We start from the raw sequence: 27,336 nt of genomic DNA, 5'->3' as shown, positions 1-27,336 counted from the left end.
TATGAATAAATGTCGGCAAATTATATTTGAATGGATTGTTATTGCTCCTTCCACTGATGTCTGGCATCAGTGTGTATTTTATAAACTCTAAATATATTGTTTTAATGGTGCTTATGTGTATTTAAATGTCTGAAACCTTAAAAGAAACGTTATGTGGCTGAAAACACTGCATAGTTGTGATATATGACAAGAGCTGCGCGCGTCCGTCTCGCAGCCAGAGCGCGAAAGCACAGTTTGAATCTGGCAGTTATGTGATGTCGCTGAACGTTCGAAATCCCATATGTGGGACCGTACGCCCAGGGGCACAGAAATAAAAATCCCACATGTGGGACCGTACCGCTCAAAGGGTTAACCCTTACCCCTACCCTTAAACCACCAAAGCTTTCCCTAACCTTACCCGTATTCCACCTCAATAGCAGCAAAAGTGTTTTGCAATTCAATATGAACCCAATAAGTACATTGTACTTATTTTTTGATGTAAGTACTTAGTAGTTAAGGCCACTTAATATAAAGTGGGACCATTGTTTTACATGTATTTGCTCTTTTCAGATAAACGTACGGGTCACTACAATGGATGCTGAGCTGGAGTTTGCCATTCAGCCCAGTACAACTGGTAAACAACTTTTTGACCAAGTATGTATTTCACAAAATTCGATAAATGCAACATCAACATATAGACCATAAAGAGTGAACAATTAGTGACATCATTACATTTGTCCTTTTGAAGGTTGTGAAAACTATTGGACTCCGAGAGATCTGGTACTTTGGACTGCAGTATCAGGACAGCAAGGGCTTCTCTACATGGCTGAAACTCAATAAGCGGGTTATTCTTGATAATACTTGCATATTTGACCATTTTTTTTGCCATAAGCTATCTGTCTTGTAAACAGGGCTCTGAACCGTTTCAAGAAACAAACGAAATTTTGATCAAGAATGTAAACAAAAAAGATTATTTTCTATCTATCTATATTATTATCTTTTAACCAGTTAACAGTATTATTTTTCCACTTTGTTTGACATCTGTACCTGCATATGACGTTAGTGCATTCAACGTGAAATGCCCACTTTAAATTGGAGGTGTATTTGCCGACCACCACGTGCTGGCTGGGCCAATCACTTTGCGACATCAATCAAATGGCATAACCCTAACCCTAACTCATAATTATGTGCATCGTAGAATATATGTGACCCACTTTATCATTAGGCTCATTTAAAAGTGAACAGGAGCTGCATTTTTTGACCAAGGTACCGCAGGTGCTTTACATCAACTGTGCAAACTGCAAACTGAAAGTTTGTTGGGATTTTTTTTTTATTGCTTGAGTGAATTACAAAAAATGCCTCATTAGACAAAAACTTAATACAATTCTAGTAAATCCAAGTAGCAGCAAAAAAAAAAAAAAAAAAAAAAATTTCCTATGGGCGCTGGCTCTCTGGGTAGGAGATCTATTGTGTAAGTTCCATGGTCGGTGCAGTGGCATTTGGGAGGTTAGTTTGGAACAGAAGATAACCTGGAAGTGGGAGTAGCAGGGTGGTATATCCACAACCTGTTGATCAAATGGACTCTCAATGGAGGTAGAGTTCATGGCCAACAGTGGATGTTCAGGCAACTTGGGCATGGGATAGTGAGGGAAAAAGTCTGGAAAACATTGGGAACCCCACTCCAAGACGTCTCTGAAGGGCCAAGAGAATGTGAATGTTTCATGAGCCAAGGTTGCCTTAGGATGACAACACTGGTGGATCTCTCTAGAACCAGTAGGATGAAGTTCTCTATACAGTCCACTTGCAGCTTGATGAGACCAACACAATACCGGATGCTTCCTCTACCAAGTTTTTTTTTTTTTTTTTCTCTCCAATTATTGAGTGGATCTTGGATTCACAGGGCATTTTCCAGAGATGGAAGTGCTGGCAACAGTGTTCATTTTGGCAGCCATTTTTTATTTAGTCTTAGTCTTAGTCTGATGCTTATTAGTCTTAGTCACATTTTAGTAAGTTTTGTCTTTCATAGTTTTAGTCTAGTTTTAGCCGATGAAAAGTCATTGCATTTTTGTCAACTTTTAGTCATTACCTTTAGTCAAACTACAGTTACCAACATTAGATTTGGTAGCTATTTTATATGTAGTCTTTAGACAAAAATAGTGCTGTGCTGTCTGCTAATTTATAAAGTAGGATCACACATTAAGGATAGATAAAAGTGGTATTATAATTCAAGAATCAAGTATCAAGTAAATAACAACAAAATAATTTCTGGCTGTTAAAGGAAAAACAGCATTTATTTGAAAGTTCACAATTCAAATAAAAGTGTAATGAACACAGAATACAGATGTTTAAAAGCAGTCAGTGCAATGGCTGCTGAACATATATTCCTGAGTCTGACATACCTTTGTCTGCCAGTGAATTCAAGAGGACAGTAATTACAACTATTGTTCTGTTAATTCTAGTTCTGTATTTATAAACATAATGTGATAAATCCATTAAGGGTGTACACATTTGGAAGCAAAATAACATTTGAAATCTTAAACAAAAAAAATTACAGGCTTACTTTGTATTTGGACTTATACAAAAGAAGGATTCATTCCAGTAACTACATTTATGGACAATTTTAGTTTGTTAATCCTTCCTTTAAAAACATCACCCTGCTGTTTATGCAGCCTCCGTCATGGTAAGGAAGCTAACTGATAAGTCTTTAATCCAACTACTTTTCTTAACGTTATATCAGTGTTACTGGATGTGTCAACATAGGTTAATTCGGTAGCAAGCCATGTTGGCTTAGCCAAGAAGCAATTGTTTTCTTGCAAAATACATTTTAGCCTTCTGTTAACTAAGTTAGCTAACGTTAATTCAGTTCAGTTTAACTCACATGTACTTGTATAGCGCTTTTCACAATAAATGGTTTCAAAGCAGCTTTACAGAAGATGCATGACACTGATATAACGTAAAGAAAAGTACAGCAGTTGGATAAAAGACTTTAAAGTTAACTTATTTACCGTGACGGAGGCTGCATAAACAGCAGGGTGATGTGCCTTCAGATGTCTTTAAGATTTGTTGTATTCTTTCTGCATAATTTATAGCCACAGGGCTTCTCTCCATGTTCTGTGATATTGCACAATGTTTTCCCTTCAGATAACATATATCAGTTCTTCATTTCATCCCAACAGGTGCTGAAAACATTGTTGCAGTGAGCTCAGTAGTTTGAGTTTTGGTAGCCTGGACTACCCGTACCGTGAAGTCGAATGCGGTGAGATTAGATTATGCAGACGCCCTCAGTGACAGGGATGCACATTTTTGAAAGACAGCGTAGGAAGAGGTCATGTATTTTGAATGTCCGATATTCCTCAAATAACATTCTAGAGCTGTTTGTTTCTTTGAATGCTCTGCAATCTACAGAATTTTTTTCAAGCCAGTTCTTCAGGTGGAAACCTCTTTCTGTGTGTTGGTGAGACAGCACTTCAGCGGTGGCCATTCTCCAGCTGTTTTTAACAAACAGAAGTTTTCCCAGCTACAGAGAGTGAGTGCCTTCAATGAGCTGCTGATCATTCAGCTGTGAATGAGCACACTTAACAGGCTGCACTTTTCCCATGTCAGTGGCATGTCGGCCGGTTACTCTGTGTGCTTCAGCACTAAATGAAAGCATTTTTTCCTAGAAGAGCTTGCACGGGTCTGAGCTCGAGTCTTTTGAAAGATGACATTCAACCCATGGGTTTCTGGATGCAGTCGTTTCCTGTCCTCACTGACGGCCAAGATCGCTGTCTCGCATGCCTGGGTACAAGCATGTTAAGACAGTATTCGTGGGTGGTTTATGTTTTAACATGAGAAAATAGCCACGTCGGTACACCAGTCGACTCCTTTTTCCAGAAAGCTTGAGTCCCCTCTGCTTTTGGCCAGCCGCTGCTTGTGTGTAAAAGCACAGCCACAGGTCTGCTTGATAATCTGGGAGACAGGAGATCAGCGAGAGCTTATCCGCCAGGCAAAACTCAGACAAACCTCTTGCTTCTTGCAAGTGTGCCGTGTGCCGTGAGTGTTGTGTGCCGTCTAGCTGCCGTACTGCAGCGTGGGTTGTCAAGTCCCCACCAGGAGAGGTCTACTTTGGTGAAATAGCTTGGGTGACCTGAGGAGTATGGAGGGGTTCTCCTTTGGGGGAACCAACCCCCTAGGGCTTTAGGATGGATTGCTGGTCCTTCTCATGGGGAACCTAGCGTTTCATTCGATCGCTGATCAGATGTCGATCGCTGCATTGGAGAGAGGGCTGTTATGCTCTGGAAATGAGGAAATGAGGATGACGCTGAGGTTCCCACTGTTTTGGTGTGGGCTTTTGCTGACTCAGATTGAGTTGACAGCCATGCTTCCCCAGGTCATTCCCGGATGTGCATGGAAAACTTGGCAGTATGGAGCTATATTGGTGCCAAAATATGGAACGCTGTAGTACAGTTAAAGTTTGTGTGTGGGAAGGAAGAGGTCTGGGTCGACGAACAACTGCTGACTGAGCTTTTATTGAGAACAAAGTTCAACAGAAAGACTGTGCAGCACACAACAACAGCAACATAAATAATCCACATAGGGCTTCACTCCAGATTCAGTAGACACAATACACAAGGGCTTCACTCCAAGCAACGCGCTGTGCCTCAGTCAGCAGTTCCCCTCTCTCTCCCACACTCCTGCTTCTCACGGCGTCTTATCCTGTCTCCGCGCCAATCACTAGAATGAGACACAGGTGTTCGTGATTTGTATTCAACCCACTCACTTACCAAGCGTCTCCCACTATTCTCTCCGGTTGCAGACCTCGCTGAACCACGCCCCCCTCGCCACATACCCCCACCGCCCGACTCAGGCTGGGGAGCCGTCCTGCCTGCAGCCCCCCCCCCCCCATTTCTGGAGAGTAAATCGGCCACAGGCATCCGAACACCCGGCCTGTGGACCACCTTGAACTTAAAAGGCTGTAGAGCCAGATACCAATGAGTGATCCTCGTCAGTCTGCAACAGAAAAGGGAGAGAAAAGTCAGGAGAGTGAAGCAATGGCCCACCACATAGAGCAGCCTTCACCTGGGTAAAGGCCTGCTGGCACAGCTCCGTCCACTGGACCGTATCTGGTGCATCCTTTTTAGTTAGATCAGTCAACGAGCTGGTGAGGGCCGAATAATTAGGTACAAACCTTCTATAATATCCCGCCAGCCCGAGGAACTGTCTAACCTCCTTTTTGGTCTTGGAAAGCTGTCTTTTCTTTGGATAATGGCGACAAGGGGATCTGCCAATATCCTTTCGTTAAGTCCAGTGTCGAATAAAATCGAACCGCACCTAGCCGGTCAAGCAATTCGTCCACCCGTGGCATTGGATACGCGTTGAATTTCGACACTGCATTCACCCTGCGTTAGTCCATGCAGAAACGAGCCGAGCCGTCTGTTTTGGGAACCAAAACTATCGGGCTCGCCCAGTCACTGCTGGACTCTTCTATTACTCCCATCTTAAGCATTGCTTCTAATTCGTCCTGAACTACCTTTTTTTTGTGTTCAGGTAATCTATACGGCCGGCTGCGAATAACCACGCCTGGCTCAGTCTCGACATGGTGCTGAATGAGGTTGGTACGCCCCGGCAGGGGAGAGAACACTTCTGCAAATTCTGCTTGCAGTTTAGATAAATCAGTGAGCTGGGGGGGCGAGAGGTGATCTCCTCCCGGGGTCAGAGCGCTGGTGGGGTGGCTGTGAAAAACAGTTCACCTTCACCTGCATCTGAGGCCAAGACACTCTTAAAATCCACGACGGTAGCTCTGAGCTGGGGTTGAGTTGACTAACCATGATCAAAGTCACGGCTCAAGCCCTCGGCCAGACAATGTCCACCTTGGAGGTCCAGAAGCGCCCCCCTTGCTTGCCTTACAGAGGTGTGAGAGCTCGTCTTACTCGATGCTCCCATTTCACAAGGGCAGCAGTGGGCAGTTCAAGAGCATGATCAAGTCTAACCATGCCCCCTCTGCCCAACCGTGGAAACAGGTGGTGTTGCACCGCACACTCAGACCCCACTATGCGCTGCCTCAGAAAGAGAGCCCCCCTATGTGATTCAGTTCGCCTGGCATCCACCCAAGTTCAGAGGCATCCAGTTCAATTCACTGAAAGCTGCCGATGCTCATGTCTTGCGAATGGACATCGCAGTCCTGGACGTGATAGAGCCGGTCCCACCAGCTGATATGAGGTCAGGGTTTTACAGCCCCTACTTCATTGTACTCAAGAAAGGCGGTGGGTTATGACCAATCTTGGACCTGCGGATTTTTAACCGAGCCTTACACAAGCTACTATTTAAAATCTTGATACAGAAACACATTTTCAAATGCATCCTTCTCCGAGATTGGTTTGCAGCGACTGACCTAAAGGACGCGTACTTTCATGTCCCACTGAAATTATTTCAGAGGCTCCTGGGGCATATGGCAGCCGCAGCGATAGTAACACAGCTCGGTTTGCTTCATATGAGTCCCAAGATGGGCGTGACAATGCGGCACTCACCAGGTGGAAATCACACCAGCCTGTCGCTTATCCTTCAGCCCGTGGTCAGACCCCTTGGTTTTGCGGGCAGGAGTACAAGGAACAGGTGTCAATGCATGCTGTGGTGTTCACAGATGCCTCTGCCACAGGCTGGGGTGCCACATACAACGGGCATGCAGTCTCAGGGGTTTGGACGGAACCCCACCTGCAGTGGCACATCAAAGACGTGCTGGTCCGTATGGACAACACTGCGGCCGTTGCGTACATCAACTATCAGGGTGGTCTCTGCTCCCGTCTCATGTTGCACTCATGTGGCACTCACCAGGTGGAAATCACACCAGCCTGTCGCTTATCCTTCAGCCCGTGGTCAGACCCCTTGGTTTTGCAGGCAGGAGTACAAGGAACAGGTGTCAATGCATGCTGTGGTGTTCACAGATGCCTCTGCCACAGGCTGGGGTGCCACAAACAATGGGCATGCAGTCTCAGGGGTTTGGACGGAACCCCACCTGCAGTGGCACATCAAAGACGTGCTGGTCCGTATGGACAATACTGTGGCCGTTGCGTACATCAACTATCAGGGTGGTCTGTGCTCCCGTCTCATGTTGCAACTCGCCTGCCATCTCCTCCTCTGGAATCAGAAGCATCTGAGGTCGCTTTGTGCCATTCACATTCATGGAATGCTCAACCGTGTGGCCGACGAGCTATCATGAGCTGAGCTCCCAGGAGAATGGAGACTCCATCCCCAGGCAGTCCAGCTGATTTGGCGTTGTTTCGGAGAGGCACAGGTAGATCTGTATGCCACTCCAGAAACCACCCACTGCCAGTTGTTTTATTCCCTGACCGGTGGAACACTCAGGATGGATGCACTGGCACACAGCTGGCCCCGGGGCCTACGCAAATATGCGTTTTCCTCAGTGAGCCTTCTTGCACAGACACTGTGCAAGGTCAGGGAGGACGATGAGCAGGTCTTGCTAGTTGTGCCCTTTTGGCCCAAACGGACCTGGTTCCCCGAACTGATGGTCCTCGCGACAGCCCCTCCTTGCTCGATTACTCTGAGGAAGGATCTGCTCCATACCCTCTTGGGACCTCACTCTAGTGATCAGAGCACTTCAGATTGTTCCATTTGAGCATTTGCAGTCAGTTGATTTAAAGATTCTAACCATGATGACTTTGCTTCTGGTTGCATTGGCCTCTACCAAGAGGGTAGGGGACCTGCAGGCTTTTTCGGTCAACAAATCATGCCTAGAGTTCGGGCCGGGCACTACCCACGTGGTACTGAGACCCCAGCCTGGCTATGTGCCCAAGGTTCTTACCACTCCTTTCAAAGACCAGGTAGTGAACCTGCAAGTTTTGAATGTATGTGGACCAGAAACAAAGCTTTAGGACCTCAGACCAGCTCGTTGTCTGGAGACCAGCAGAAGGGAAAGGCCATCTCCAAGCAGAGAACTAGATAGTGGATGCCATTGCCTTGGCTTACCAAGCACAAGGAGTGCCCTGCCTGCTCAGGCTGCGAGCTCACTCTACTAGAAGTGTTGGGCACTGGGTGCTGGCACGTGGCACCTTGCTGACAGATATTTGTAGAGCTGTGGGCTGGGCGACACCTAACACGCTCACTAGATTCTATAGCCTTTGTGTCGAGCCGGTCTCCACCTGTGCTCTCACCTCAACCGGTCAGAGACACAGAGAGGCCCTGGCTTAGTGTCAGCTTGCTGTGCTAATACATGCACTTTATTCTCCAGAGAGTCCCTACAAGGCAGACCCTGTTGAGTCCTCCAATCCCCCTTCGGCAGCCGGTCGTGCCGGAGCGTCTGGCATCAGGCCTATGTCTGATGTATTCTTGAGACGTTCTTGGCTGGGTGCCCATATGTGTGACCCTGAGAGGATCCCATATGTGTAATGTCCATGATAAGCTCCTGAACGGAAGCTCTGTGTCTTTCCCTTGGCAGAGCCCCTTCTGTCTCTGCCATGTTGCTTTGTCCCAATCCAGTTGAGAGCCACTCAGAGACCGCCGTATGAAGTACAGCCCTACTGGGTTAGCCCATATGTGTTACTCCACTAGACTTCTCCACCAGGTCATGAACCAAAAACACAATGAATGGGGGAGACACCAACTAGACATGTAACATTTCACCCCCTCCCAGGAAGGTGCATCCTCAATCCAACTGAGGGTGGGGTGGGGGTTCAGGTGGATGGTGTGGAGTAAAATAAAATAAAACAGAGCCCGGGGAACAAGAAACTGTCCATGGTGGTGTGGAAGGTGGGATAAGGCCCCAGGGTGGACTCAAAGGTAGGAGGAGCCTTGGTTGAGTTGACTTGGTGGAAGACGACACCCTCAGTAGATGACAGCAATCGTCCACTAAACCCAGGCACATTTTTCATGTCTATCACTATGAATGAAACTGAGAAATGCAGATCTTTTTTAAAGTGGATTTAACATAAAATTTTTGCTATTTTATATAAATGTATATTCTTAAATTATTACAAATTAAGGCAAATAAATAACAAAAAAATATCATAAATCCCCAAAAACTGCACAACTTTACAATATTATGTTTGTTTAAAAAAAGTTACATTGTTACAAAATCTCATTTTAAGCAAATTGGACAGTAAAATGAATATTGTTGCCCAATGTGTAATATAGCAAGCAATAACATAAGTGATTTGCCCTATATTTTATTATTTGCATACTATTATTACGATATGATTATTACGATATGAGTAATAGCTGCACGCATACCTTTATCTTTTGCAAGTTTCCCCTCTTCCGTTTTATTTATTTACCTAAATCGGCCTCCGGTGGTTTAGACCTTTTGTCTTACCATAATTTAGTGTTGATTTAGAACTTGTCCCGTTCCCCTTCTGCTCTCCCTACAGACGTCACCTCATCCCTTCTTCTCATATACTTTTGAGTGCATTGTCTTCTCTGGACGCACACTCTGAGTCCCTCCCGACCAGGTTAATTTACCCACAGGGTGACATGATATCATTGACGTTACATGCAATTGAACAGTAAAAACCTGATCGAGCATTCATTTTTTTTTTTCTTGTGTGGGTGCCCCGGGCCGCCCCCGGCAAGATGCCGCCCTGGGCCATTGCCCATGTCGCCCATATCGCCCATGCCTAAATCCGCCACTGACTGGTTTTAAGGAAAAAGGTAGGCTACTCAGCTTAGTACATTTGGCTGCATTGACATATTCTAGATCATATTTCAACACAGTGCCATGACAACACTGGCCTTCACGGCCAAAAATACAGACCGGCCCACCAGGAATTCTCCCGGTGCCCCCGATTAGCCAATCCGGGCCTGCTCCTCGGTCTGCGGTGGGCTCATGAAACATCTCCGTTCATTCACTTGCCGGTGGTGGTTAACCGGTCTCTAGCGGCACTGGGGTCAGAGCGGGGCTGGTGAGTTAATTCTCGAGGGAGCAGATGGTCAGCACTTACACGTTGCTCACCAGCACCCACACGACGAACTCAACGAAAGATCCCCTAGGACCCACACCAGGCAGGCGAGCCTTTGTGCTTTCGTTCAAACTGGCCAGGTAGAATGTGCACAGAGAACGATCGGGAAAGTCTGTAAGGCTTGCCAGATAGAGGAACACACAGGTGTGGGCCTCAAGGCTTTTCTGCTCCTGCTTCAGGCATAGCAGTAGTACAACAGGTGAGTTCATGCTGTTTTCGATTTAGGTCTGATCTTCTGTCAAGTTACATGTTAATGGAAGCTCACGAAGATGAGGATAAACAGGAAACAGGATCTTTAATGACAAAACTCAGGAAATGCTTTACAAAACTTTAACAGATGCATACATTGACGAGATCAGACAAAGATTGAGGGAGAACACAAGGTATAAATATACAGGGGCAAATTAGATAACTAATAAGACGACAATTGAACTAAATGACTAATCAGACAGATAGGAGAAAACTAGGTCACAGGAATGAACCAAAAACACAATGAAGGAGGGAGACACCAACTAGACATGTAACACTATGTGGGAAATATTGTGCTTATATAACCTTTTCCAGTATAATAATACCTAACTACGAAATGACGATAATTTGCACTTTAATTTTAATGGCTCAAAATCACACTTCAACAGGAAATTGATGCCCTTAATAGATTAAAATATTCTAGAAGAAAAACTAAACCAAACAGATTGCTAAGGAAAGTCTGGAGCCACTTCAGTTTGAGTGTTTATTGAATTAATTTATTCTTGGTTTAATATTAAAAGCATAGAAATAGTTCTTTCAGAATTCATTTATTTTAAATTAATTAATTTAATGTACCTTACATTTGCACCTACATTACCCCTTAGCCTACTTCTTAGGCTCACCATTGGTTTTATTTAGTTGTCCAGCTATCAAAATCTGTGGCACAGTTGTCTGATTGCAGTACGGAGTGGATGCATTTACATTGTGGTTCAGAGTATGGTGTTTCATTCCTAAATGAATCTTTTGAGTGAAAGATTCAATAACCTATTATCAATGTTTTGAATAAAACAGTTGAATGGATGACTTAATGACTCATTCACTAGCACAATGACTTGCCACCTCCTACTGGTGGTCATAATCTAAGTTTTGTTTTATTTTGTCATTTATTCATATTTCTATATTCAACATGTGAAGATTGATCTCAAAACATTATGCATTTGTAATTGCTGAGCAAATTGCTGAGCAGCATTAAACTGTGTACAGTAAATACATACAAAAGCCACTTTAGATGCAACTTCTGTGCCACTTCTGTTGATAGTGATTTCATTTGAAGAATTGAATGTACCCTTCCCTGGGTACATTATATTATTATTATTATTATTATTATTAGTGTTTACTTTTTTTCAATATGTGGTATTTCAAATAAAAAAATAAATAATTAAATAAATTGAGAATCTCTGAAATATCGGTGAATTAATTTACCTATGTTTTTGGGCAATTGCTGCCTTTCAATTAATCAATACATCAACCACATCATTAGACATTTAATTCAGTAATGTCAACAGCAGTCATTCATAATAAAACATTGCTCAATAAGTGCTCTCTGTTATTTTGAAAGGCATTTGAACTGATCACTGAATAGAAGTAAGAAACTTCAGTGCTTCTGTTTTCTTTTCCCAAGTTTTATTCCTGTGTTTGAATTTGTTTCCATGTTTCCTGATTATGTTCACCTGTTTCTATTTTACTTCCTTGTTATTCTACATATGTATTGACCTGCGTTTGAGTAGTTCTTTGTCTGTAATTGTCTATGCATAGTAAAATGCTATCTGTTACATTTGATTATTCTGATTTTCTTCATTTTCACAGATCCTCTTCTTTTTTGGTTTAAACAAATTAATAGGACTGCTGCCTTTTGATCATCTGCTTCCTTGCTAAGACATTACAGCTTCACTATAACATAAAAGCTCCTGTCCAGTGGTTCACACAGTTTTGCCACACAGGTTTTGATAGCTGGACAGCAAAATAAAACAAGCAGTGAGCCTAAAAAGTAGGCTAAAGGGGTAATGTGGGTGCAGATGTGAAGAACATTAATGTTTCTGAAATAAATAGCTAATATATCTCTGGTACGTGTAGGTTGCCAAATCTATACCTACAGAGAAGAAAACCCTGTCTGGGGCTTGCCCCAGTACATTTTGGCCACATTTACACTGCAGGTCTTGATGGCCAATTCAATTTTTTTGACTATATCTTTGACAACCCACTTACGTATTTTTTTAAAAGTGACCGGTATCTGATATCTGCATTTACACTACACTTGGCAAAACTAACAAAAAATAGCATTATGAAATCAAGAAATCAATTTCAAGAGTACATTGAGTTAACTTTTTGACATGGACTTCATAGAAACATTTTAATGCATTAGTTTCATTCTTTCATCAAAGTAATTATATAGTACAAATTCTTCATGACAGTGATTATGTACACAGATCTGCTGGATGCGTGTCAGGTGGTAGAACTTTTGTTGAGCATGTCATTTGTTGAGGTTCTGGGTTTGAATCTGCCCTCGTATAGGTTTTTTGCTCATTAAAACCAAATGTGTTCATCAGTGATTGTATATAAAGGGCAGGGACATGTTTGTGTGCATTTTATTTTGTGGTTTCACTGGAATGAATTGGGAGTCTCCACAATGGGGCTGAAGCGTGTGTCTGTGCATGAGTCGCCATCACTGACAACAGCGGCAACGAGCAATTTCAAAAGCAACACATTTCAGTGCCAGATCACCTTTTATATAACACAAATAAATGAAACGAGTGTCTGCTAGTGAACTAGATTTTTCATTTGTTATAGATTTGTTATGGATATATAGATTTGTTATAGATATATCTGTAGCACAAAATTTTTCAAAAAAGTTTTCAATGACGTATGATTTGCATTAACAGGGGAATATCCGATCTGTCCTCTTACACGGCAGGCGCAAATGCACATATACGATTCATATCAGATTTATTTCCATTCTATGAATAAGGCCGGAATCCATGCGCTTTTTTCCTGCATACACGTTCTTGGGTCATATTTGATCTGTGCCGCATGGGAGAAAAAAATCAGAACTGGGTAACTTGAACCATGCAGTGTAAATGCGGCCTTTGTGTCAATGCATTCCTTAATCCTGTTTGGTTGGTTACAGAAAAATTATATATAGTTATTTTTTTGCATGGAACTGAGAAAGAACTGATGATGGCACAATGACATAAGCTGAGAGAAATATAGGCCACTGCAGTTCAGCATGTGGATTTCCTCCAGGTTCAATATAGGTGAATTATAGTAACAAATATGCCCATAGTTGTGAGTGAGGGTGTGAATGTGCATATGTCTATTTGTATTAGACTTGTGATGGATCCTTCTCTCTCACTCATCTCGGCCATGGGGGCCACTCTTCTCTCACTTGTATCGGCCACAGAGGCCACTCCTTGCTTCCTCATATTGACCACAGAGGCCGCTCCTTGCTTCCTCATATCGGCCACAGAGGCTGCTCCTTGCTCCCTCTTCTCAGCCTGGAAGGCCATCACAGTCACAGAAGCTGAGACTCTCTCTTTTGTCAAGACCCATAGTATCCCTATTCCCCCTTGTCTAGTTGCATCTGCTCTACCATGGTCCCTTTCTGCTCCTCCTTGGTAGTCCCCAGCTCCCTCTGCTGCTGTGGTCCCCTACTCCACCTTGGCCTTTCAACACCCTGGTCACAACCCATGTCCCTCATACCCTGTGGCCTTCCCCTGGGGACTTTGGCGTGTCAGATGCCACGTTTAGGATGGGGTTCTGATTGCACACACCTGTCATCAATTACCTACATATTCTGGACTGAATTTATGACTGAATGCTCCTTCATCCTCTCCATCATCTTCTCCAATGTGTTTGCTCCATTCTGTCTGGTTGCCTTGTGTGCTCATTTCATCTGCCAAACAAAGAACTGTTAATGTCCAGTTAAGTGTTTTCATTTTTTCTTCCATATCCGACCTACTTACCTGCCTAACCTGTCAATACTACAAACCTTTCAATAAACCACACTGTCTCTGCCTCTGAGTCTCATGACAGAGTGTTCACTGCTTTGAGAAAAGCTGCACTTGGCGATGCAATTAAACAACTGCTACCTCTGACCTGTTAACGCTTAGATCATGGTTTTGTTTTTTCTTTATAATTTATTGATTGTAAACATTGTTTCTGCTATAAAATTGTGGACAAACAAGTTATATTGTACCATTTATATACTACATCTTTTTGCAGCACAAATTAGAAAGGAAATCTGACTGGCTGGTAAATTATCTGTTATTAACCTGTATTTTACTAATGATCAGTTATGTTTGAAAATTCTGTAAATATGTAATTGTATTTATATTTCTTTGAATATGGAAAATTTGGACTTAAACAGTCAGATTCCTTGTGTGAGTGCAGTTTTGGCCAATAGAACTCCTGATACTGATTTGCATGATAGCATATTCTTTTAATGATAGCATTAAAAGAACATGCATCTAACAAATACATTTGTGTTTATTTGTTAGGTGACTGCTCAAGATGTCAGAAAAGAAAATCCATTGCTGATTAAATTTCGAGCAAAGTTCTACCCTGAGGACGTGGCTGAAGAGCTGATTCAGGAAGCTACACAACGCCTGTTCTTCCTCCAGGTGAAAGAGGGCATCTTGAATGATGATATCTACTGTCCACCTGAGACGGCTGTTCTACTGGCCTCATATGCTGTGCAGATGAAATACAGTGACTACAGTAAAGAATATCACATACCTGGATATTTGTGCAGAGACAAATTGCTGCCACAAAGGTGTTTCTCTATTCTTTTAAGAGCTTAAATGGATAGTTCACCCAAAAATTATCCCATGATTTACCCACCCTCAAGCCATCCTAGGTGTATTTGACCTTCCTTCTTTCAGAGGAACACAATCAGAGTTATATTATAAAATATCCTGGCTCTTCCAAGCTTTATAATGGTAGTGAATGGCACTCCTGATTTTGAAGTTCAAAAAAGTGCTTATACCCTAGCAAATGCATAGCAACAAACTAACAACCACCTTGAATACCTTAGCAACTACATAGCAACCCCCCCCCCTCCCCCCGAACACCCTAGCAACCATGTAGCAACATCTTTGAATCCACACGGAACGCCATAGCAAACAGCATGACCTTAAATTTAAAACTACTTCAAACTGAAAACCTTCAAATTTCAAGCTTTTAAAACTACTTCATCTTTCTGGCTAGGCTTTCTCAAGCCAACATAAAGTTTGTCTACAAACTTTTTATTCTAGTTTTTAATATAACTCCGATTGTGTTTGTCTGAAAGAAGATCATATACACCTGATGGCATGAGAGTGAGTAATGGGATATCATTTTCATTTTTGGGTGAACTATAGACCAACTCTGTTCTATTTTTTTTAACACTAAGATCACTTTATAGTACATTATTATGTTTTGAAAGTTGTTGCTTTATATACTAATACCTGCCTCTAGAGTTCTAGAACAACATAAACTGACTAAAGAGCAGTGGGAAGAACGAATTCAGGTGTGGCATCAGCAACACAAGGGCATGATCAGGTAGAATCCATATGCCCTATTTATAAAATTAAAAACAACTTCACAACTATGTCCTGAACCTAAAACTAGTTGTTTGAGTATGGTTAAATTCAGCTTTATCTCTACAGAGAGGATGCAATGATAGTATACTTGAAGATTGCCCAGGATCTGGAGATGTATGGAGTGAACTATTTCAGCATCAAAAACAAAAAAGGATCAGAGTTGTGGTTGGGTGTTGATGCTTTGGGACTCAACATATATGAACGTTCAGACAAGTATGCTATCTATATTATATATTTTTTTAAACTCTTGTTACAACTCTATGTGATTTGTTGACTGTGTCATGTCAATATTCCTGTTTTTCAACAGGCTGACCCCTAAGATTGGATTTCCTTGGAGTGAGATACGGAATATTTCTTTCAATGACAAGAAATTTGTCATTAAGCCCATAGATAAAAAGTCACCGGTAACTTAAAATAATAAGCTTAACCCCAAATTTATTTCTCAATAATTTATTTATTCTTTCATTCACTCCTTTTTGGAGATGGATTTTAGTTATCTTACACCTGTTGTATTACAGTTGTATTACTCCTGTCTGAAATGTTATGATATTTTCTTTGCTCCAGGACTTTGTGTTCTATGCACCTCGTCTGCGCATTAATAAGCGTATCCTGGCTCTGTGCATGGGAAACCATGATCTTTACATGAGACGGCGCAAACCAGACACCATTGAGGTACAGCAGATGAAAGCACAGGCCAGAGAGGAGAAGAACAAGAGACAACAAGAGAGGTGAGAACATTTATAACAAACATATCTGACGGCACAGACAGAACATATACAATGCTATTTTTATACCAAAGGCACAGTCACTTTATTTAGTGATGAAAGGAGATAATGTCTTTCATGCAAATTTACTAATTCTGTATTTTTTATGAAATTAAATCACTACCAGAGTAGTTCTGTTCCAAATCCTAGTGAGCTGTGTAGTTACAATATACAAATTCTAAACACCCCTTTTAATTTTTTTTGTCAAGTAAAAAAAAAAAAGAAAAGAAAAAAAGAGAAGTGAATTAAAGATAAATAATATCAGAAGTTTTGCATGTTTAATGTAAAAATTACAACATTTGTAATACCAGTGAAAACCAAAGTGACATATTTGAAAGTGAAAGAAAGTGAAAGTGGCATGTGAAGGCCAAGTATGGTAACCCATACTTAAAATTTGTTCTCTGCATTTTACCCATCCATGTTACATTAGGAGTAAACTGAGTAAACAAAGTGTGTGCAGCCATTTTGCTGTGGCGCCCAGGGAGCGATTGAGGGTTAGGTGCCTTGCTCAAGGGCACCTCAGTCATTTCCTACTGGTATTGAGAATCAAATCTGCAGTTCAACTTTCTAAACATTATGCCATGACTGCCCCTATTTTATTTCAGAGTAAAATCAATCAATCAATAAATGAATAACTGTAATAACTGTAATAACTATAGATAACAATATTCCAAGTTACAGTGCATGTTAGTATTTTCTCCAATACCCACATTTCCACACATTCCTTTTCCCATTAATTGTAATTATCCAGTGAGATTTTTGTATGCACAGGGAGTCTGACAACAGCCAGCACATTCCGCATGGAAATCTGATCTCACCATCTTCAAGTGATTATATGAAGAAAAAGAAAAAAAAATGAGCCAGAATTAATCCATAAGAACTGTGGCAATGTCTCCAAGATGCTTGAAGAAACTAGACTTTTCAAGCACCTTATTACGACCTATATTTACATTTTAAAGTCATGCGGCCTCTAGCTGGTGAAAAAATAATGACAGTGTCGTGTTACGTCTGTTGTCATGAAATGATGTATGACCGTTGTTACCAATCAAAATATGTGTTCATTTAAATGCAATGTGTGGACTTTTTACACGGTCACTTACCCATCATTTGTCCTATTTCTATTTAGCAAAACTCATTTTTTATTAACGGCTACACCTAGCCCAACCCTAAACCTATCCTTGGTGATTTATAGTACATATACACTTTATGAGCAAATGCGTTCCCTGGGATCGAACCCACAATCGCATGATAACATGATTGCATGCTGTTGTACATTGAAATGCTCTACCAATTGAGCTATGCGAAACCCAAGATATGATGCAGATAAAAGGGTACAACACATTAAAATGAAAGTGTCCTGTTGTCGATAGGGGCAAAACTTTAGTAAACACTCCAATGGGTTGTATTTCAGGGAAGTGACAAACGACCTATATGGGTGTATTGGTTGGAGGACATGTTGGAAACCTACCTGCAAAGCTACCTGAAAAAACTATATGCAAGTGTACCTAGGAAAAAAGCGTGATCACACCAAATATTGATTTGATTTAGTTAATAGAAGTTAATTGATTAAAAAAAACAAAAAACTAAATCTATTTATGGCATTATTTTTTAAAGCATACTCACTTTACAGCATTTTTAGACAAGTGGCTAAAATTGCAGGTAGGTTTCTTCATGTGTCTTGGAGATCTCACAGTTCTTCTGGATTTAGTCTGTCTCAGTTTCTTTCAATTTTTTTCATGTAATCAATGGTGACTCAATGGTGAGATCAGACCTTATGTGTAGCATACTGGCTGTTGTCAGACTCCTTGTGCATACAAAAATCAATGGCAAAAGGAATGTTTGGAAAAGTAAACTGATATTTCCTACTGACACTACAGCAAAAGATATAAATAACTCACTTAAAGGGTTAGTTCATCCAAAAATGAAAATTACCCCGTGATTTACTCACCCTGAAGCCATCCTAGGTGTATATGACTTTCTTCTTTCAGACAAATACAATCGGAATTATATTAAATAATGTCCTGGCTCTTCCAAACTTTATAATGGCAGTGAATAGAGGATGAGATTTTGAAGCCCAAAAAAGTGCAACCATCCATCATAAAAGATATCCACGTGGCTCCAGGGTGTTAATAAAGGCCTTCTGAAGCTAAACGATGCGTCTGTGTAAGAAAAATATCCATATTTAAAACTTTAAAAACTAAAATAACTATCTTCTGTCAGACGGCCATAAACATTGATTTATGGCAAAAGAGTGAACTCTAAGCCAACGCATGACGTAATGACAAGCGCGGAGGCACGGAGGAGAGAGCAAAACAAAACACCAGTCATGAATTAGAAGTCTAAAATGAGAATTTTTAAACAGAAATGTAGGAGGATTTAGATATAAGAGAAGAGCAGCTTGAGTTTGTTGCCCTGCCCTATTTGTTTGAACAGCGTGAGGCATCAAAGCTTATGCTACTCCTACATCGAGTCAGGGGTTACTCTTTTGGCGTAAGTCGACATGCGTATGCCCATCTGCCGGAAGCTAGTTATTTTATTTTTTAAAGTTTTAAATATGGATATTTTTCTTATACAAATGCATCACTTCGCTTTAGAAGGCCTTTAATAACCCCCTGGAGCAGTGTGGGTATCTTTTATGTAGCTCAGTTCATGTAGCTTAGTCTGAACAGCAAAGAGGGGTAAGTATGAGGTCACCATAGTAGCATAAGGTCTGACCTTGAACACAATCAATCTATATGAAATCAAATTCTACTATTTTGAATGTTAGGAGTTGAAAGGCAGGCATGATCGCTGAAAGCTTCTCCCTAAGAAATGACAGTAGACGCTAACAGTCATTTTTGCCAATGTGAATAAATCTAGATTTAAGTTCAAAGAGACATGATAGTCTATGCATGACCTGACATTTTATTCTTATCCAAAATGAGGAGATGTGAACATTATAGAGTATTAAACATTCTCATGTAATGTATGTTTCATTCATACTGGAAGCCGGAGGGTGCTCTCATGCAGAAAGTCAGAAATGAGAAACTCATAGAAGCAATAACTTATGACGTTCCAGGAAATCCCTTATATGGACAAAGGCATCCAGCTATCACTGTAGCTGAAACATTTTGACATGAAGACAATAAACACACTATTGCAGCAATATATGATTTATGTGTGTTTTTCAAGCCATCTCGATATACACTGCTCAAAAAAAAAAAAAAAAAAAAAAATAAATAAATAAATAAAGGAACACCTTTTAATCAGAGAATAACATCAAGTCATTTAAACTCCTGGGATATTGATCTGATCAGTTAAGTAGCAGAGGTGGTGTTAATCAGTTTCAGCTGCTTTGGTGTTTCAAAACTGCTTTTGGCAGTTTCAGGTGCACTAGATGGGATGCGACCCCAAAAACAGGAATGGTTTTACAGGTGAATGCCACTGACATTTTTTTTCCTACTAATCTTTTCTGACTGTTTTTCACTAGTTTTGCATTTGGGTAGAATCAGTGTCACTACTGGTAGCATAAGGAAATACATGGACCCTACAGAGTTTGCACAGGCCACACAATGAACATAGTAGGCATAGACAACAAGGCAGTAGATAACAAGACAGCTCACTAGATTTTGGTACTGAGTGTAACATTCTTATAGAGGTGACAATGTTTTTATGCATTTTAACTTTAGAGCACTTCTGGAAAATGAGAAAAAAAGAAGAGAAAATGCAGAGAAAGAAACTGAGAAGATTGCAAGAGAGACGATGGAGCTCATGGAAAGACTTCGACAAATTGAAGAGCAGACCAAAAAAGCTCAAGAGGGTTGGAACTACAAATGTCTACCTAGAGCTACAAATGTCACATTATTAGTTTATGTGTTTAAAGGTGAAGCTTGTAATGTCCTTGGCATTAGTGCCATCAGATAGATTTGGTAAAAACTGTTAAAATAGGTTTTCTAAATACTACACCTGTCTGCTATTAGTCACACAGTCCCACCACACACTAAAGGCACCCACACACTACAAAGGGAACAAACTGTTAAATCTATAATTTTTTTTTTTAATCGTCAGGTTTGTGGCCTCTCACATTTTGAAAATCTAACAGGCTAACAGGCACTGCTGTAGGCCAGGATGCTTAAACAAACAGAGACACCTTAAATATGTCTATCATTTTTTACATTTCAGGAAATTTTATTTGTATGACATTTTTGTTCTTGTTCAGAGCTGGAAGAGCAGACCAAGCGAGCATTGGAGCTGGAACGGGAAAGGAAATTTGCTCAGGAAGAGGCTGAACGACTGGAGAAAGACCGCAGGATTGCAGAAGAGGTGAAATCTACATTACTGCAGCAATCTGAGAACCAGATGAAGAACCAAGAAAATCTGGTATGAAGAAAAAAGTACTCAAAAAATCTTCTAAAGATACATTAAGATCTTAAAGAGTTAGTTCAATGAAAATCCTGACAATATTTACCCTCATGTCATTCCAAATACGTATGGATTATTTTATTCTTCAGAAACACAAACAAAGATATTTTGAAGAACCATGGTTTGGAATAGGGATATGACAGAAGCCAAACACCTTATTCCAGAGGTCTTGAACCCTGCTCCTGGGGACCCCATCTCCAACCCTAATCAAACACACCTGAACCAGCTAATCAAGCTCTTCTGGATTGCTTGAAAATCACAGGCAGGTGTGCTGAAGCAGGTTGGAAATAAATTTTGCAGGACAGTGGGTCCCCAGGAGCAGGGTTGAAGACCTCTGCCTCATTTGAAAAGGCACAGATAATGGCTTCGAAATAAACAAATTCTGCTGAATAACTGACAAAAAAAACACTCCTTGTGTTTGCTGGATAACAGGTGAGCCAGGGGATAGCACAATATTATACATAAACATCAAAACCACTACGCAATGAGTATGCGTGAAGTGAATGAGTGTAAACCCTGTGAATGAAATGAGCACAAATCAAATAGCCACGTTGCCTTCTCCATGTGTCTCTGAGAAATCAAAGCTTGGCAAGAATCAACCAAATTACTACATTATACACATTTTCTACTATTTGACATTGTCATTATTCCCCTGTGTTTCCTTGTTCTAGGACTTTTATTTTGATATTATTTTGTCTTACCTTGTCTGTTTTTCTTTTCCTGTGTTTAGCTCCTGTTGTACTTTGTTTCCATAGCTACCATTGTTTATTACCGTGACAGATAATCACCTTCACCTGTTGATTATTAGCCCGTGTGTTAACCTGTGTATGTATTCCCCCATGTTTCAGTCTGTGTTTGTCGCTCATTGTCTTTACATGTCTTGTGTTAAATCTGTTGCATTTCCCTCTTTTGGATTAATGTCCTATTCCCTGCCTGTATTTTTATTTCATGCTTCGAGTATCGGCCTCTGCTTTCTTATTTGAATGATCTTTTTTGTGTTTATTTAATAAACAGCTTCACATAGATCTGTGCCAGGTATGTCTATTTAAATGATTTAAACATTGTACGATATGATATACGAATGAATGCACAGAACGAAGCACACCACAATTGCAAATGGAATACAGTACATGATATTTCTCTGTCTCATTCTCGGAAATACAAGCATTTATGTGTTCTTTATAATTTAAGATTTGCATTTGTATGCATAGTAATTGCAGTTGTTTCAGCAATTTTCAACAGCTAAATATTTTCTTTTAACCTCCATGTTCTCTAATCAGCTATATAGAATCTGATTCCTCTTATTTGAGGTTGTAGATGATTGCTCTGACAATTAGAAGATATGTAAATAAATTCTATAATTATAATAAAAGATAATTATTTTATAGTTATACAAATTATACAAGGCATTTTTCTTAAATGATAATTATGAAGGGAACAGATATACATTTAAAATGTTCTTCTCATATAATTTAATGAGCTTTCTGTAAAAGTCCCGCCCACTTTTGGTTTTATCCGAATACATATACAGATACAAATCATTTTGAGATTTTTACAGATACAGATACAAATATTGGCTCCGCTGCACACCCTTAGTTTGGAATGACACGAGTATGGATAAATTATGACAAAATGAAAACTTAAATTAACAGAAAAATTCTGTTATTATTTTCTTGCCCTCATGTCATTCTAAACACATGAATATCTTTCTTTTGCAGAACACAAAAGGTAAAATTATAAATTATGATGTTTGTACACGGTGCTCTTTTCTATACAGTGGGGATGGACGCTGTCAAGCATCTGTATGGCTTGCATGATTTAAAGTAAAAAAACAAACAAACAAACAAAAAAAAAAACATATTTTTTCTCATTCTGTACATTGCTACAGCAGCTCTTTTCACCAACTACTTGAAACATTCTGTATTAGTTCCTGTCTCTTTAAATCCCACCTTTCCAAAACATCCAGTCTGCTGTGTTCAGCACACTCTGTGGCAGGTGCAAAGTGAGGCTAAATGAAGGCTCCATAGCTCCAGCTGAGGGTGCCAGATTGAGCCACACACTCAGCAATTACACCATCGTGGGGAACCACAATTGGCTCTGCCAGAGCAGAGCCACCAGAAGAATCGATTGTCAGAGCCACCGGAGGAAATTCATATAGCCTCACTTTCAGCTACTCATGGGTCATCCTTCTCCAACAAGAACAAGTGTCCTCCTTCAACGCGAAGAGGTCCACTTCCACTCACCTGAAGACACTTCAGATTATCTGAACTGTCTGGGGGTGAAGTCTTAGGATGTGCTGTGCCCACAGGAGCAGGAGTTTTTCCAGTCTGTTCAAAGGGTGCAATCTCGGGCCTCCTTGGTGGTTTATGTATGCAACCACCATCATGTTTTCCAACCAGAGCAGGACTTGGTGGTCTCTTAGGTCAAGCAGAAATGTCTTGAGTACCAGGTGCATCGTCATCATCATCAGATAGTTTATGTGCTAGCACAGCTTCGGATCTGACCAGGTGCCAAACACTGGCCTGTCATCGCAGATCGCGCCCTATCTCGTGTTGGAGGCATCTGTTGTGACCACTTTCCTTTTGAAAGCCAGCCCAAAATCCACTCCCAATCAGTGCAATTGCAGTACCTTCCAGGGTGAAAGGAATTTAATACAGCCGTGGGTCAACCTGAGGTTCAAGCGTCCCGATTGGCAAGTATGGTGCAGGAAACGGGCTTTCAACCAGAAATGAAGCAGCCACATATGAAGCAGGCCTAGCGGAATGGCTGTGAAGGCTGCTTCCATCAGGTGCAACATCCTTTAAAATGCCTTGAAGGTACAAAGGCACCGATGTGATGATGGGCTGACTGGATATATATGAAAAGTATGCATCTTTCAGGTCCACTCATAAAAACCAATACCCTGGGTGAATCTGCATCAGGGTTTCCACACTCCCAAATCGGGGGGTTCTGCAAGCAAACTGGAGAGAAACCTTGTTTGATCATGTTAAGGACCCAGTCTGATACCTCCTTCATGGCCTCTGCTTCACTCCTGACTTGTCAGGAAGACTGCTTGGGGTGCTGCCCAGGGTCCAAAATTACCTGGGGGTGAGAGCCCTGATGCTTTGGGAAGGGGTAACGCTTAACTCTCCAGGAGCGATGCTGGACTTGCTTTACTGGACTTGCTGGACTGGCTTTGCTTTGGGCTTGGCCTGAGCAAGTGCTGACGTGAGCTTACTTTGGTGAGGCAAGACTCAATCTGTCTCAACGAGCACTGCCACAGCATGGGCACTGCCCAGGCAAGCAATGCACTAAGAGTGCTCGCTGAGGGGTGCCCAGCAAGTGCCACATTTGATAACAAACGCCACTGAAATTTGCTATTTTTAAATGCGAGATCACTTACCACCTAGCCAAAGGGGAGCATCTCAGCCGAGTACATTTCTTTAGCGTCGCCAATAGTGAAATCACAACTGTTCTTTGAAGGCACGTCAAAGCAGCCAGTAGGCAGACATTATGCAAATGTGTAACATGGTGACGGCTAAATCATGGACACAATGACTACAAATGAGGCGTTTCAGGTGTGTTTTCTGTTGTTGTTTTTTTTTTTTTTTTTTGATTAACTATGGCATGGACTTTGTGCTTTGTGACTTTGCAGATTGTTTACATGCACAAACATCTATACTACATACTAAAACAAATGTAAGATTTAAAAAGCATAATGGGAACTCTTTAATATCTTAGACAGTGTCACTGCGCAAATCATTTATTTTCCAGATTTTTGATCATTATCTATATTACTTGTTTCCAGGTAAAAATTTTGCAGTGCTTTTATGGTTCTTAATGCCCTTTTTTAAGGGCTCTTGTTACTGTTGATTTTCATTGTATGGAAAAGAATTTTCGACAATAGAAATAAGTTTGCTTCATTACATCTTTAAAGGCAACAGAGTTGGCCGAGCTGACATCCAAAATCTCTCTTCTGGAAGATGCCAAAAAGAAGAAAGAGGATGAAGCCAGGAAATGGCAGAGAAGGGTGAGAGTCTAAATGTACTTTTGTATCTGCTCCACACAGTTAGTCTCAGACAAACATATTAACAGTCTCATAATAGTTCACTGAGATTTCTCTGTATGAGTATCTTGGCAGGCAATTATGGTTGAGGTAGACCTGGAGAGGACAAAAGAGGAGTTGAAGAGTAAGCTAATTGGGGTCCACATCCAGGCTATGTCCCAGACGGAGAATGACCATGATGAGAATGATGAGAGCAGTGCTGAGGCCAGCGCTGAGCTCACATCCACTGGAACATATCAAGACCGTAGTGAAGAGCAACGTATAACAGAAACTGAGAAGAATGAACGTCTACAGAAGCGCCTACAGGTGAATATGAGAGACAGCCATCATGTTTATAAAAAAGAGATGTCATAACCATGGCCTAGTGCAGAGGTTCTAAACTGTCCCATGAGCTCCTCCTACCCTCCAAGACCTAAAATGGGTGCGTCAGACCAAAGAGACATTCAAAATGTGCACTGTTGGGGGGGCTCCAGGAAGAGAGGATTGAGAACCACTGTCCTAATTGCTATAGCAGGGTTTTTCAGTTAAAGACATTGGGCATCCCTTCTAACACAGCATACACAAAGGCATACATTAAATTCAGCACTAATGCACCTTGAATTCAGTACTCACAGACGGCTTTCTGTGGCGCACTTCTATTTCTCTTTCGTGGTTTATTGTGCTTTTAGTAACTCATCATCAGGAACATCCTGCTCTTTCCTCTCATTCATCCATGTTTACTGCTCATGCTCAAATATTTTCATAAAAGAGACATCCATGTTAAAACTTGAGTCTTTTCAAAGACGAGGGAATTTAGAAAGCTGTGATGATTTATTAAAAATTAACTAATAAAAAAGCTACTCTGCACAGTTCCTCAGCAGTCTACCACCAATATGATCAAGGCCTGGACTCTTTCTAACCTTAACGTGACCAAAACGGTTACAAACAAAAGCTATATTAATTAGAAATTTGATGAGTGTCTAAAATCACTGAATTCCCACAATAATCAGTTAATTCAGATGTAAAATCATCAGTGGCAAATTGTGTATAAAATGAATTAAAATCATCTGGTAATTCATGACTAAGTTTACCTCCTAAATTAATACTGTTGGTCCTCTGTTGAGTTTCAATTGTAGTCTTCACTCCGTCCCAAGCTAGATGAAAATTTCCCATTTGTAAACATAGTTTCTACCTTTACCTTGTACCACAATTTCAGTAATTTTACTTAAATTCTCGCTATTTTATGAACATCTCTATACTGAATACTATTTCCTTGTTTAAAATAAATATACCTTAAATTAATTGTATTTTTAACATGTGAATGTGTGGTTCAGAATAAACTGATGATATCAATAAACTTTAAGGCAAACAACAAAGTACTGCATTCATTAAAAAAAGTCAATGGCTTCTGCATAAATTGTATAGTAACGTGGAATAGATGTTTAAGTAATAATAAAAAAACGGCTATAATTGGGAATAACTATGGGTAAAAAAATAAAAATAAAAAAAACACATGAAAAAATAAACACTTCACACTTACCTGCACAAAATGTAAATCCCCAGTTACATATTACATGAGAGGTTGTATTACCATTTCTGTCATTTAACTAAATTAAAAAAACTTTGATGTATCATTCAGAATGCTTTCTATCTGGGATTACTAGTGAAGAAAACAAGAGAACAAGTTTTAAATGGCTCTCTCCGGAAATAGAAATGAGAAGTGAGAATCCAAGTGTAATCTAGTGAAATAATTTGATAAATCATTGAATATTGTTGATTTAATCTGCTGTGATAACTAGCAGAATAGGAGTTCAGTGTCTACTGTTTTCTTCACATTGCGAAAGCAGAATAAGAAAAATCAAAAAAATAAATTCATTATATATTAATTTCTAGCTGAATCCGAATAACGAAAATTCATTAAACAAGATACAAATAGAAATTCTGAAGAACAAATAATGATGATAGTCCAGCAAAAATTATACTCTGCAGCTTTAATGCTTATGCTAACCAATTTGTTCCTAATGTCTTTGTAGGCTCTGAGCTCGGAGCTGGCAGATGCCCGTGATGAAAGCAAGAAGACTCCAAATGATCTGATCCATGCTGAGAATGTGAGATTGGGGAGGGACAAATACAAAACCTTACGGCAAATACGACAAGGAAACACCAAGCAGCGCATTGATGAATTTGAGTCCATGTGAATTCCCATTTGCAAAGATTGTCTGTCTGTATGGTATGTGTGTATGGTGTGTATGGTAATCTGTTACATACCATTTTCAGCTGCAGTGTTTGTGTCCAGATCAGTGCCAGGTATACTGAAGTGAAGTGATCTTAGTCTTTTGAGGTGAATTAAAGCAGAACTCAGTAAGATTTGCAAAGCTCCCCCTACAGTTTCCTTCAGTGAATCACACGGTCGTAAATACTCCAAGCGCAGCTCTGGACTACAACGACTACAACGCTCACCAGCGCAGTTGTTTTGCAAATACAGTTCAAGAAAGAGGAGGTGGGTAATTTGCAAATACAGTACACTCGATGGAGGTGGGTAATTTTCGAAATTGTCTTATAAAGTCATAATATACATTGTTTTTGAATTACCGTAAAGCATTTTGTCACTCTCG

The 27,336-nt window shown here is 40.6% G+C and overlaps 1 protein-coding gene across 1 annotated transcript; it reads left to right on the top strand.

Moving 5' to 3' along the window:
• Positions 1–552: 552 nt before the first annotated feature.
• Positions 553–27,129, top strand: msnb (moesin b). The gene is made up of 12 exons (XM_048179662.1): positions 553–633; positions 728–823; positions 14,450–14,724; positions 15,408–15,491; positions 15,599–15,745; positions 15,840–15,936; positions 16,097–16,260; positions 19,965–20,095; positions 20,495–20,655; positions 24,614–24,706; positions 24,818–25,048; positions 26,755–27,129. Exons 1-12 carry the CDS (start codon positions 571–573, stop codon positions 26,917–26,919), a joined length of 1,707 nt encoding a protein of 568 aa, XP_048035619.1. The 5' UTR covers positions 553–570; the 3' UTR covers positions 26,920–27,129.
• Positions 27,130–27,336: the final 207 nt, after the last annotated feature.

The sequence above is a fragment of the Megalobrama amblycephala genome, unplaced genomic scaffold (assembly GCF_018812025.1).
Source record: "Megalobrama amblycephala isolate DHTTF-2021 unplaced genomic scaffold, ASM1881202v1 scaffold265, whole genome shotgun sequence".
Classification (NCBI taxonomy): domain Eukaryota; kingdom Metazoa; phylum Chordata; class Actinopteri; order Cypriniformes; family Xenocyprididae; genus Megalobrama; species Megalobrama amblycephala.
Note: the sequence above shows the minus strand (reverse complement) of the source record. Positions and strands in the feature narration are given on the sequence as shown.